We start from the raw sequence: 13,451 nt of genomic DNA, 5'->3' as shown, positions 1-13,451 counted from the left end.
CTACTAGCAATAAATGCATAAGAAATGTAGCTGCAACAAAGAAATATTTCCTAACAGAACTATTTCATTAACTTAACCCTTGTATCTCCAATAACAACAATCTTTGTGAGGATTGTAAAACGTGTACAAAACACACCATTTCATCTTTGTGAAAATGATTAGTGTGAAACAGTCACTTATTTGACAACTTGAAGTCATGACTATAAGGGATAAAATCTTTCTTGCTATCTCTGCTATCAGACCTCTACTGCGACATTCCCTGGATGAGAATGTGTATATATTATATATGTACATACTAGCCTCCCCTATAGTTCCAAATCTGAGATAATTAATTCCTTCCTTCTATGTAACATAACTGTGTAAAACTTTTTAAAAACTCAGCAAATAATGCAAGCAGAATAAAAGTCTCGGAAATGCATAAATATTGTAAATATTTGCACTTTGGGCTCTTACCACATTCAGCAAAATGTCTACAAAATTCTATAGAACACTCATAGAACTGTTCTACAATTTTACAAATTGCATCTCGGAGTCCATTAGTTTTTAGCTGACAGAACAGTAAACACTTTTACTCCAATATTGAAAGACAATAGCAAACATCTTGATTACCTCAATGATCAACAAAAAATTCCTCTAATTGCATTCTTAGTGCATTTTAGCCTTTTACTATCTATTTTCTCAATAGGGACTCAGCAAATGATTACCGAATATTTATATCTATCTGATTTACTCTTGTCCCAAGCTGTTCTGGTGCACTGTTAGAAAGCTGCCCTTTTCCACCACAGAGGAATAACATAATAATAATAATAATAAATCTAGCCTTCCCTCACAAATGACATGGAAACTTTTACTGACATTTTATTTTTCCCTATTTTTATTCCAACACACCACTTCTATACCAATATTGTACTCCCCTTTAAGACTGTTCCTCAAAGTTACTCATTTGATTCCCTGATACGTGTGACACCTTTGTTTGTGCAGGTTAACATCTGCAATACAGCATAAAAAGAAAAAAATGGATGGGGGAGGAGATGACCTTACAAAATAACAAAAGTTAATGAATTAAAATGGAATGGAAACAGTTACGGGGAAGGAGAAATCAAAATATGGAGTTACATATCCTGACTCTTGAGGGTACAAAGCCAACCCTTTTTGTTCTAGTATGTTGCAACAGGATGATAGAGGTGATAGGAATAATTATGAATTTAAGAAAAGGCTCTCAAGTTATGATTAGGCCTTGAAATGATTTATCAAAAATATTTTTACCACACATAAGCCATTTAAATATCTATATTCACTTTTTTCTGAACTATCTCATCATCTTTTCTCATCATTATTATACTGCACCTGCAATTCACAAGAATAACGTATACATTTTATAATTTTTATTGATGTTAATGGAATGGATTTAAAAATCAAGATACAGAATATAAAGTTAGCAGGTGTTTATCACAATATATACTTACTGCTATTCGGATTATCTCCTATAATATGGTGTCGGCCACTCCAGTACCAAAGAAGCAATGTAGCATCACGAGATCCAGAGACAATATAGCAATCACCACCAATATAGGATTCTGATCTGGCAAGGCAAGTAACTACATCCCAGTGGCCAAAAACAATCTGAGTTAATTTTCCTGCAGTAGAAGAAATTACAAGTTTGATTTCTGTATGTATTCGCATTCTTTTTTATACAAGTGACAACAAGCACATTTAAAAAACAGTGAAACCAAATACATTTAATTCAACATGTTTTTGGCCCTTTTGGGCATTTGTAGCCAGCAGTAATTTGAACAGCCCAAAGGCTGCTCTAACTTGATGTAGGACAGATGGTCCTGTACAGAGGCTGCTCAAGGATCAGGGAAGTGCAAAGGTGGGCTTTAAACTATTCACCTTTGCACTTCCTGGACCTGTGCTCTGTGCAGATCAGCCACACCCCAAGCCCTGACCTTAAATGTTAAAAGAACATAAGAACGGCCATACTGGGTCAGACCAAAGATCCATATAGCTCACTATCTGTCTTCCAACAGTGGCCAATGCCAGGTGCCCCAGAGGGAATGAACAGAACAAGTAATCATCAAGTGATCCATTTCCTGTCACTCATTCCCAGCTTCTGGCAAACAGAGGCTAGGGACACCATCCCTGCCCAACAGTCATTTCTCCATGGGTTTTAACTTCCTGCTCTGCAAAATGATTTTACATAACAACTGGCTCTGTGGATGAGGGGAAAGCAGTGGATGTGTTGTTCCTTGACTTTCGCAAAGCTTTTGACATGGTCTCCCACAGTATTCTTGCCAGCAAGTTAAAGAAGTATGGGCTGGATGAATTGACTATAAGGTGGATAGAAAGCTGGCTAGATTGTCGGGCTCAACGGGTAGTGATCAATGGCTCCATGTCTAGTTGGCAGCCAGTATCAAGTGGAGTGCCCCAAGGGTCGGTCCTCGGGCCAGTTTTGTTCAATATATTAATTAATGAACTGGAGGATGGTGTGGATTGCACCCTCAGCAAGTTTGCAGATGAAACTAAACTGGGAGGAGAGGTAGATATACTGGAAGGTAGGGATAGGATACAGAGGGACCTAGACAAATTAGAGGATTGGGCCAAAAGAAATCTGATGACGTTCAACAAGGACAAGTGTAGAGTCCTGCACTTAGGACGGAAGAGTCCCATGCACCGCTACAGACTAGGGACCGAATGGCTGGGCAGCAGTTCTGCAGAAAAGGACCTAGGGGTTACAGTGGACGAGAAGCTGGATATGAGTCAACAGTGTGCCCTGGTTGCCAAGAAGGCCAATGGCATTTTGGGATGTATAAGTAGGGCATTGCCAGCAGATCAAGGGACGTGATCGTTCTCCTCTATTCAGCATTGGTGAGGCCTCATCTGGAGTACAGTGTCCAGTTTTGGGCCCCACACTACAAGAAGGATGTGGAAAAATTGGAAAACGTCCAGCAGAGGGCAACAAAAATGATTAGGGGCGTGGAACGCATGACTTATGAGGAGAGGCTGAGGGAACTGGGATTGTTTAATCTGCGGAAAAGAATGAGGGGGGATTGGATAGTTGCTTTCAACTACCTGAAAGGGGGATCCAAAGAGGATGGATCTAGACTGTTCTCAGTGGTACCAGATGACAGAATGAGAAGTAATGGTCTCAAGTTGCAGTGGGGGAGGTTTAGGTTGGATATTAGGAAAAACTTTTTCACTAGGAGGGTGGTGAAGCATTGGAATGCGTTACCTAGGGAGGTGGTGGAATCTCCATCCTTAGAAGTTTTTAAGGTCAGGCTTGACAAAGCCCTGGCTGGGATGATTTAGTTGGGAATTTGTCTTGCTTTGAGCAGGGGGTTGAACTAGATGACCTCCTGAGGTCCCTTCCAACCCTGATATTCTATGATTCTACATAGGCTCATGAATGATTGTCAATATATAAAATCAAATGAACTGTTCCATAACGATATTACATTATTATACTGAAAGAACATATATTTGTCCCACATTAACATCAACGGCAGACCTACAATGTTAGTCATCTTTTTCTAATACTCCAATCAATTTTTAAGTAATATGGGCTCCAAATATCTTACAGTGGAAATTTGATCAGAACACAAAACAAAAACAAAGAAACAAAAAATCCTACTGACTATGGGTAGTATATTGTGTAAATTTGCTTTCACATTAGATCAACCAAACAAAGAACCACACACTATCACTAAAACTAAACAACTGAATGTAGAGTCCATGTAAAACAAATCAACCCACCCAATCAAAAAGATTGTAATTTAATAAATAGCTTTGGTTCACCTTTTTACACAAGGAATCAATTAATTAATATCACAATGGTTTGTATAGCTTTCATTAGCAAAACAGTAAACTTTTTGGTTTTCTATTACACCCATTATCTTCAAAATAACATCCGTAAGCTATTACAAGCAGATATTTATAAAGAAGAATTTCTATAATTTCTTGGGTGGTAAGTAAGCACTCTACATTAAATACTGTTACTATGATTAAGCCATATAGTGACATAAGAGCCCATAAGAAACAGGCTATTGTGTTTACGGTCACCTGTTTCTGTAGAATAAACCCGAAAGCTCTTGTCCCAGAAGCCACAGATAAGAATGTAGCGATTATCTGCTGTGACCACGAAACAATGTGCATTGATCTGGATGCTCTGATCCACAAGGTCTGTGATCTGCCGTTTGTTCACACCAGAGTTATTGGCTGTAAAGAAATGCAAAACACATTTATGAATAAGCCATTCCAACACCTTCCTGTCATGCACTTAAGGGAGAAAATGAATACATTTAACTTTCAATGAACTGTGAATTTGTTGTTCAGTAAGCATTTTGAATATAAACATTTGGAGCTGTCTATACTGGATGTCAGAAATATAAAATTATTGTGAGTCTTCAGGTTTCCCTTTGAATAAGGCAAAAGATTTTATATGCTGTGACAATTCTTGATAAACAGCCAAACACGTATAATATGTGATAATATTTTAAGTATTTTGCTGAAGTATTCTCCGATAAAAAAGCTACATACTGAACTTATGGAAAAATGAACGAGGTCCATTTATAATCCCAGTCCTAACATAAACAAACTGTATGGAGTCAATTCTTGGTGGTGTACCATCTGCGGTGAAGATCTCATCTTGTGTTATGTGGCCTTGATGTAACCCACACCTCCAGAGACTTAATTGGATCATAGGGTTGACAGACCCAATCAGATGCAGCTATTTAAATCCTATGTGCATTCTTAAAATATGCCTGCTCATCAGGTATGGAGCCGGCACTGAACACAGTGTCAGGAGAGGCAATACCAGCAGGAAATCCCCCAGGTGGAGGAAGTCTGAATGGGCTATGGAGCTCAGATCCAACACTTCTAGCTGCCAGCTCTGAAATGGAGTTGTTAGTCAGGAAAGATTGGAAGTAAGGGGCTAATACGCCCAGGACATGTTTCTCCTATCAATGGGCACAGGAACTATGCAGATATTTCTCAGTAATCCAAAAATTCCTATTATCGCTAATTGGGGTTATGATGTTTAAATCCTTCACTCTTTGATGAGATAACATCTGAGAAAACAATCTTGTTTCAAACTTGGTTATAAAAATGAATATACAGAATGAGAAAGTGAAGGATAAATCCCCTGAACTACTACTTCTACACCAAGCCTTTCAGCAATTAATTAGTACAAAGAAAAGGGAACCTTTCGCTTTGAGACACTTCATATTACCGTCTTGCTTTCACTGATACTTCCAAAAAGTGCTATTAAAAGACCCTCCCACACACACAATTTCTATTGAAAATTTTTGATTAAAAAATCCCACAGCAAGGTTTTACAGTTAAAGCAAAACAATGGCCATTAAAAACATAGGCCCCAACAATCCATTCTAACAGAGCTACAACATGGGGCCAAGCACAGAGGAAGTGGGAAAGGTGGTTTGCAAATAAATGAAAAACAGGTGCTGGCATCATGGGAACTGCATCCTCAAGCGTCCCATCAAAATGCCTGCTTAAAACACCCTGGATATCTATGTGGGATGGGAATTAATGCAATTGTAGGAGAAGGTGGTCTACGCCTATAATCCCTATTCGTTTTTCTCTGCAGGTCCTGACGGGTAGCCAGGGCAGAGTAATAGAGGGATTATTGGCCTGTAGTGTTTCCTGGAAAGCGCTGGGATATACAACTTAAGGGACTTCAGAGTCATCCTTGAGTCCTTTAGCCTATGGAGCTTTATCTTTCTCTGTTCCGAAAAGAATGAGGATCACTCAGAGGGCAGGTCCTGGACAGTCTGTTGGACCTTGTGTGGGAGCCCAAGGACTGTAACCAGGAACTCCTATGCATGGTCACTGCTGAAGCCATGGACCTGGCAGCCATATCAGCCGCACCCAGAGCAGCTTATAATGAGACCTTTGCCACCGATTTTCCCTCATCCACTAGGGAGGAGAACTCTTGCCTAGCATCTTGTGGCAGCAAGTCTTTAAATTTCTGAATGGAGTCCCATGTATTAAAATCACGTCTGCCCAACAACATCTGCTGATTTACAATTCTGAGTTGTAACCCCCACCCACAGAATAAACTCCTCTACCAAAGAGGTCTAATCTTATTGAGTCCTTTGATTTTGAGGTTGCATCCCGATGTCCCTGCCTTTCTCTCTCGTCGGCAGCCAATACTATTAGCGACCTGGAGGTGAGGGGATGGGTATAAAGGAGCTGATAACTTTATGCAGGTACGTAGCACTTTTGCTCAGCCCTTTTTGAAGTGGGGGGAGAGGATGCAGGAGTCTGCCACAGACTCTTAACCAAGCTCTATAATGGCCTCATTGAGAGGAAAGACTTTAGAAGGACCTGCAGCCTCTATAATGGCCTCATTGAGAGGACCTGCAGTGGCTAAAATATCAAGGCTGTGGGAGGACTGTTTTACTGCCTCCGTCTGTATGCCCAGATTTAAGGCCATTCCCTTGAACAATTCCTGGTGAACCTTATAGTCATCTGGAGGAGGTAACATGCCACCTCCTGAGACTGCCTTGTCAGGGCAGGAGGATGAGGAGGCCAGCACTGGTTTCTGTTGCTTTTCCTCCCTTTCTTGATCTATGGGATCCTGTTGTGCCTGCTCCTGGAGTCTGGTAGCAGGCTCACTACCGGAGTTGGGAAGAGGTGCCCACCTGGTGGGAAGGTGCAGGACGCCTTTTTTGAAGCCACTGAATAGGAGCACCTGGAATATGCCCTGGAAACTGGGGAAAAACACCACAAATTCCAAAAGGGCCACAGGATCAGTGTAAAACACCGGTGACCTCCTGACCCACCACTTGATGGTATTCCTGTGACTGGATCCATGGAAGGGTGGGAAGGTCTGGAGATGTAACGAGTGCAGATTCGAGGACAAGAGACCCAATCTCCTACTCAGAAGAGGATGTCTCTTTTTCAAGTGACCACAGGGGTGCAGCCCCGATGGGGCCAGTGATTGGTGCATAGGTGGAGAGGTTTGTAGTGAGGCCAGCACCGCAGGTTTCCCCTTTGATGGTAGTGTTGGGCGAGCTGTCATGGGTAGGTGAAGTTTGTCCGATACTGAGAGTTGTAATGATCCAGTTGGTTCCCCTATGCCTGCTGACACCAATAGCAATAGCTGTTTTACTGCCAGCGACACAAGTACCAACAGCAAGAGGAAATCCTGGCAGTCGCAAACACCTCGAGCATGGTGAGTACCAAAATAGTGTTGGTACAATGCAGTGCCGCAGATCTGAGAGCTTCTTCTGGCTCTGGACTCAACAGTACCTTGCATAGGTGCCGGAGTCAACAGTGCCAGCTTCTGCAATACTGAGGCAGAGGAGTCCTGGGGATCATCCTCTTTTGGTAGTCTGCTTTTTATGACCCTTCCTAGGCACTGGGGATCAGGATCAGTGCTGGGACTCTGACACAGTAGAAGCAGCTCTCCTTACTGACATTGGGGCACTCGGTGCTAAGTCTGACCAGCCTGGCTCAGATGGAAATCTCAGTCCCACCTTCATGAGCAGAAACTTTAACCTGGCCTTCCCATCTTTTTCTATGTGAGGCTTAAGTTCTTGCAAATTTGGCAATGGTCCCCAGTATGAGCTTCCCCAACACACTTGAGTGTGGGTCATTCAGGAGCATAGCCTTATTACAGGAAACGCAGGGCTTGAAGCCTAGTGACTGAGGCATTCCTTGGCACCAGCGATCAACAAAAAAGCAGATAAACACAGAAAATCTACCCCAATGGGTACCACTGAGAAATAAATATTTCTGGTGATTGTGAGTGCAGTGCGCACACACCAATAGTAGAATGCACATGTGCACGCACTGGAAAAAGAATTAATATTTGCCTATTTTCTGTGTAAAATGAAGCACAACATACAAATATAGCTTAATCAATAATTTTTGAAAATACTGTTTTCAACTATATAACCATACTTTCATCCTTGACATACCAATCAATGGATCCATTTCAATGGGAAGATGATGGGCTTGATCCAAAGAATATCCTGGGGCTCCCCTGAGGCCTACAGATGAAAGAAGGAATAAAACAAATATGGAACTAGCTTATGAAATTTTTACATTCTTTTTCCAGTATTAGAATTGTAAAATGATTATACCCCATATAAATGCTTAATTTCTTCCCATTTCTTGTTATATCAGTTTTTAAGATTCCTTTTTCCATGTGACAAAATATATAAGTTATTTACTCAAATAAATAAAATTAAATACAAATATATATGCTAACTTTGAGCCAACACCTGCTGTTGCTCACTTCAGCAAATCAACTCCTGATTTACAATGGTGTAACAGACCACTATGTTATATTCAAATACTGGGACAGAGCCACAGCGCCATTACAGTGATACAAAAGGGGAGGGAAACTGGCTTAAACAGCCAACCGGGGATTCCTTTCCTGGAGGGAAATCCATGAGTGGTGTAAAGCTCTAATTCAGCCACTGCTAGTATAAGGAATATTTCAGGGGCCTAGCCAGGAAGTGCCACATTTAGCAATCCTAGTCCACACAAGTGCTACTATAGAGTCATTACTGTTGGTGCAATGTAGAGCTATAATAAAAAAGTCATTATTTGCCAAGAGTCACCATACAGTGTATTGCACCGAAGTTCCTCCTATGCTTAGAAACACATATCTTGAATATGTGTGGTTAACTGTTGGTTGTTGTTGGCTTTTACAATGATGACCCCTATGTGTGTGTGAAGAAGATAACATTGACACATTTCTCTGAACTGAATGTTCAATAATGAGTGATGGAGATAGTTATAAGATGCAGCCCCTCTCCCATCACACATGGATAGTTTATATTAACTTACTATTCTGACAGAACAGATCTATCTTAAATGGCAGTATAATAGTACAAGTGCATAAATTCCATCCATTTGGGGAATAACATTCTAAATCCACTTCGGGTGGAAATGTTCTGCTTATTGAAACGGCTTCATTATTTTTTCAGTTTACTTAAAAAAAACCCGTAATTAAAAAGAAAATGGTATCTAATTTGCTTTGTGCTGCAAACTGAAATTGTGTAAAGTGAGAAGCACTTCTTATTGTCCATAATCTGTGATGTTTTAGTCAGAATTGACATTTCAGAGTTTTCTACTAGTTGTGGCCAACTTACTGAAAATACATTTATCAAATCCTCTAACAAGTACAACTCTGGACCCAGCGAATCAGTCATGTTGCAAGATCTCACGCATGGTATCCATAAATGATTGTGAGAGGCGACTAAGATTTAAATTGGGCTCGGGACATAGCATGACGATCTTTTCCACGCCGGGCCACTAGACTGTTTGCCCTTACAATGTATGTAATTATATATATATATATATATATATATAAAATGTCTGGAAAGTGACGCTTATATTTATTTATTTCCTTTCCTTCCCAAGTCTCCATAAAAGGAAATGTAGACTACTGCAGAATATGAATACACACACATATATGGTCTAGGTATACTTAATCCTGTTTTAGCATTGGGGACTGGACTGAGTCACCTCTTAATTCCCCTTCGATACCTACATTTCTATGACAGGTTTCAGAGTAACAGCCGTGTTAGTCTGTATTCGCAAAAAGAAAAGGAGTACTTGTGGCACCTTAGAGACTAACCAATTTATTTGAGCATGAGCTTTCGTGAGCTACAGCTCACTTCTCACGAAAGCTTATGCTCAAATAAATTGGTTAGTCTCTAAGGTGCTACAACTACTCCTTTTCTTTCTACATTTCTATGATTCTGCATAAGACTCAGAATATTGTGCCCCAAGCCCCTGATTGTTTTAGCTTGGGCTTCTCTAGATGCATTGTCATTGTGAAGTGTATTTGCCTTGGAGAAGTAGATATAGTGAAGTAGTTTCAGAGATAATGTACCAGTAGTAGTATATTGCTGTGGAGTCTCTTAATATAGAGTGAGTTGCAACGATCTAGTCCTGAGGACACTTCAGTGGTAAAGTCCTAATCTGATAGGGAGAGGAAAAGTCCCCTGGTCAACCAAAGATGTCAGAAAACACTATCTGTTACTGTTGTGATATGTGTATCCAGGAGCATGGTATATCAATGCCAGACAAATCATCCTTCTTTCTTATACAGGAGTTTGCTATACTAGGCTGTAAACATTAATGATTTTTTCTTTTCTATATTACTGAGCCACAACTTTTAGGCCCCATTTATCACTGCGAGTAATCCTCACAAAAGGGGTGGGATGGAGAGGGAAAATTGGTGGAGCAAGCACTTGTGAGGGAGGTAGCACAATTTCGGTGCAGGATAGTTGGGGGGGGGGGAAGGCAAATGACTCTTTCCACAGGTCAGAAGACAAACCCAATCTTTTGTAATGTCACCAGACATCTGAAACTTACTTTCACCATACCTTTTAAATTAAGAATCTTCCACTGACAATCCTTATATTTAGTAATAACATAGTCAGTTTCTACTGATGAAATAAATGTCTAGAGTAGCATGTCATAAAAGTAAAGAGGGTCCTCAATGAACCTTGTAAAATCAGTTTTACAAATCAGTAATTTAACATCTCACCTTAGAAAGCCAGAGACTTAGTGTGCACAAGCTATTATGGAAAAATTAAGCTGTGTTTACATCTTATGATGGTACCTGAGTATCTCTGTGCACAGTTTTATGTTCATGAACCTATTCTAAATGCTAGATTGTTGGATTATTATTGTTGGAATAATTAAGTAAAAAACACTACAATTAAATAATGCCACAGTTTTATAATAGAATATACACCTTTAAAAGTTCTTGTATAATTTAAACCTAAGTAGGCAAGAGAGACCTTTTAAGACTGTAAACTAAACCAGCAAGAATTAGAAAATTCAGCATTAAGACTGATACTCTGTTCTAAATTATACTGTTGTGAAGTAACAGAAAATGGCACATACAGTGTAAAAGCTAAGAACAGTGTAGAATTTATTTTGAATTTCTTGATTGTTTTGCTTACCCTTCTCTTTTGCCTTATTTATCCAAAAAGCATTGTGGTATTTTAGATAACTACCAGGTCGCACAAAGGTGCATGGTTTAGTTCACATATGATTTGTGAACTGAATTCTGCATGTTGGCAAAGAGGTTCATGTTTTACATGTATGTAAGTGAACAAAATAGTTACATGAACCTCAAGGAAATATCAAGGCCTATAAGGCTTCACTTAACTAAAGCATGGTTGCTAGGGAACACCTGAGGTTTCCTTAGCTACCGCACCAGCTATTATTTACCTTTGTCTCACTAAAGTGGTGGGAGTGGGTGCGTTTCACTACTCCCACTGCTCTACTGCCCACTAAAAGATCCTTTTAAGAAATGGAGGAGACAGTAACACATACTAGGAGGTTCCCCAAGAAGCCTGCTAATGGTCAAGGGTGGTTAGCGAATGTCCCCAGAAGACCTGAAAAATTTACAAAAGACTAACAGAACAATATTATTAAAACTAGTATTAAAGTACTGTAGGAGACTGACTTGTTTATGGTATCTTACATTGGGTTCCTCAACTGCCAGTGTCACAAATGACTGTAAGCAAATGACTCTTTTAGTCACATGGCCACTACCTGTAGCAGGCTCAGATTACTAATTCCGAACAGAAAACATTTTTCAAATACATTTCCATTTCACAGTTTATATATGCCAACGACTACTTCTTGCCCTTCAAGCTTTCAGGCTATGGGGATGAGCAAAATTAATATAATTCTCTTTTAAAAAGAGATGTGTAAAACTCTGGATAAACTTTGGGTACCTCTAAATGTGGAGGTACCTGATATAATACTCAAAGGTAATGATAAGTCAGATACCTGGATTTGTTTGAACTACCTTTAACCAGATAGCTGTGCATCACCATTGACATGTGTATTGCACAGTGACAGAGCACAGAAACATTTAGAATAGAAGGGAATGTTGAAATAGATCGATGACCACTTAGTTGTTCACAGGGGTAATCATTAAGTTCTTCTACTTCACCCATACCGGACACACTGTAAGTGGAGCCAAGGAATATAGTCCTTAATTTTTGCTTGTACTATTGGCTCTTGTGACAGACATCTGAATATAGCTGACACTCCCTCACACAGTGAACAGTGATACACACATACTAGCTAGGCTAGTATTATGTATTCCTGAAAATTGTGGCATATTATATATGTGGCATCAAGAATAATAGTACTGTCCCAAAAATGTTACATCAAAGATTGATACCGATGTAGCACAAAGCAATTGGCTGCCAAGCTCACGTGGTGGCTTTAGGGAGGGTGCTTCTTGGAGTGATACCATGGAAAATGGACACTGTGAGTACTCAATATACACATGGATAAATGGGTAAAAATTTGTTGCCTATCTGTAGATGAGTGGGATTAACCCAGCTACTCCACTTGAAACTAAATAAGATCCACTGCGTACAGAACATTTAAATAAGAGATCTATCTATGAGCACATACCTACTGTGTTGTGCCATCTATTCACTGCAAAAAGTCTGCTGCAAGTCACAGTTACCACTGCAGGAATGGTAAGGTGGGGAAGTGTGTTGGCTGCCACATGTGTGACAGGAGAATTTGATGGAAATTTCAGCACCATTATAACATCCTGCTGCATCTGATCTTTAAACATGAGTGGACTCTGTGGAAGGAAACACTGTTGAGTAGAAAGGAGAAGAGAGCAGAAGAAAACAGAAGGGATAACACAATTAGTGAGGAGGTCTGAGGGAAAACAAGGTTAAAGTGAGTAGGCAAACACGTGTACATACAGGGAAAACAATGCTATCTGCACTAGCAATATAGGAGGGAAAACTATTGCTGGATCATTACATGAGGACAAATAGAGAAGAGGTATGGTTAAGGTCCATTAGGTTATCATTACAGGTTGTAAAATGATAAATCAGCATTAATTCAAAAAATCAAAATACAAAACGATCAGAACAGTTAATATTCATACACTGTAGATAGGAGTCAAATAGAAGAGTCAGTTAACCCATTATTACATCAAAAACATAAAATTGTATAAAGTCCAATGGCTGAAACAAGAATTTTTAGAGGAGGAACTCAGAAATCCCACAGATGATTAGTTATATTTCTAATGTATTATAGATTTAAGTTAATCCTTTAGAGAAAACTACATGAATTGACTTTACTTTTTAATTTCTTACAAATCATATTTAAAAGTATAAATGATTATAAAATCAGGGTCATGATTCTGTAGGTAGAACATAATTTTTTTTCATGGCTAGTAACATTTTTATTATCAGTGAGATTATATGAATCATAGAATCATAGAACTGGAAGGGACCTCAAGAGGTCATCTACTCCAGTCCCCTGCACTGGTGGCTGTACTAATTATCTAGACCACCCCGACAGGTGTTTGTCCAACCTGCTCTTAAAAGTCCCCAATGATGGAGATTCCATAACCTCCCTAGGCAATTTATTCCAGTACTTAACCACCCTCACAGTTAGGAAGTTTTTCTTAATGT

General features: G+C 39.6%; 1 protein-coding gene across 5 annotated transcripts in view; it reads right to left on the bottom strand.

The window, feature by feature from the left end:
* Nucleotides 1–13,451, bottom strand: part of NBEA (neurobeachin) — an 858,254-nt gene that overhangs the window by 18,476 nt on the left and 826,327 nt on the right. For all 5 annotated transcript variants that reach the window (XM_048847621.2, XM_048847613.2, XM_048847638.2 and 2 more), the window contains 4 exons: nt 12,427–12,619; nt 7,941–8,012; nt 4,060–4,215; nt 1,467–1,637 (listed from right to left, as the gene is read on the bottom strand). In XM_048847621.2, the coding sequence (XP_048703578.1) occupies nt 1,467–1,637; nt 4,060–4,215; nt 7,941–8,012; nt 12,427–12,619 (592 nt within the window). The remainder of the gene's footprint in view (nt 1–1,466; nt 1,638–4,059; nt 4,216–7,940; nt 8,013–12,426; nt 12,620–13,451) is intronic.

Source organism: Caretta caretta, chromosome 1 (genome assembly GCF_965140235.1).
Source record: "Caretta caretta isolate rCarCar2 chromosome 1, rCarCar1.hap1, whole genome shotgun sequence".
Taxonomy (NCBI): Eukaryota; Metazoa; Chordata; order Testudines; family Cheloniidae; genus Caretta; species Caretta caretta.
Note: the sequence above shows the minus strand (reverse complement) of the source record. Positions and strands in the feature narration are given on the sequence as shown.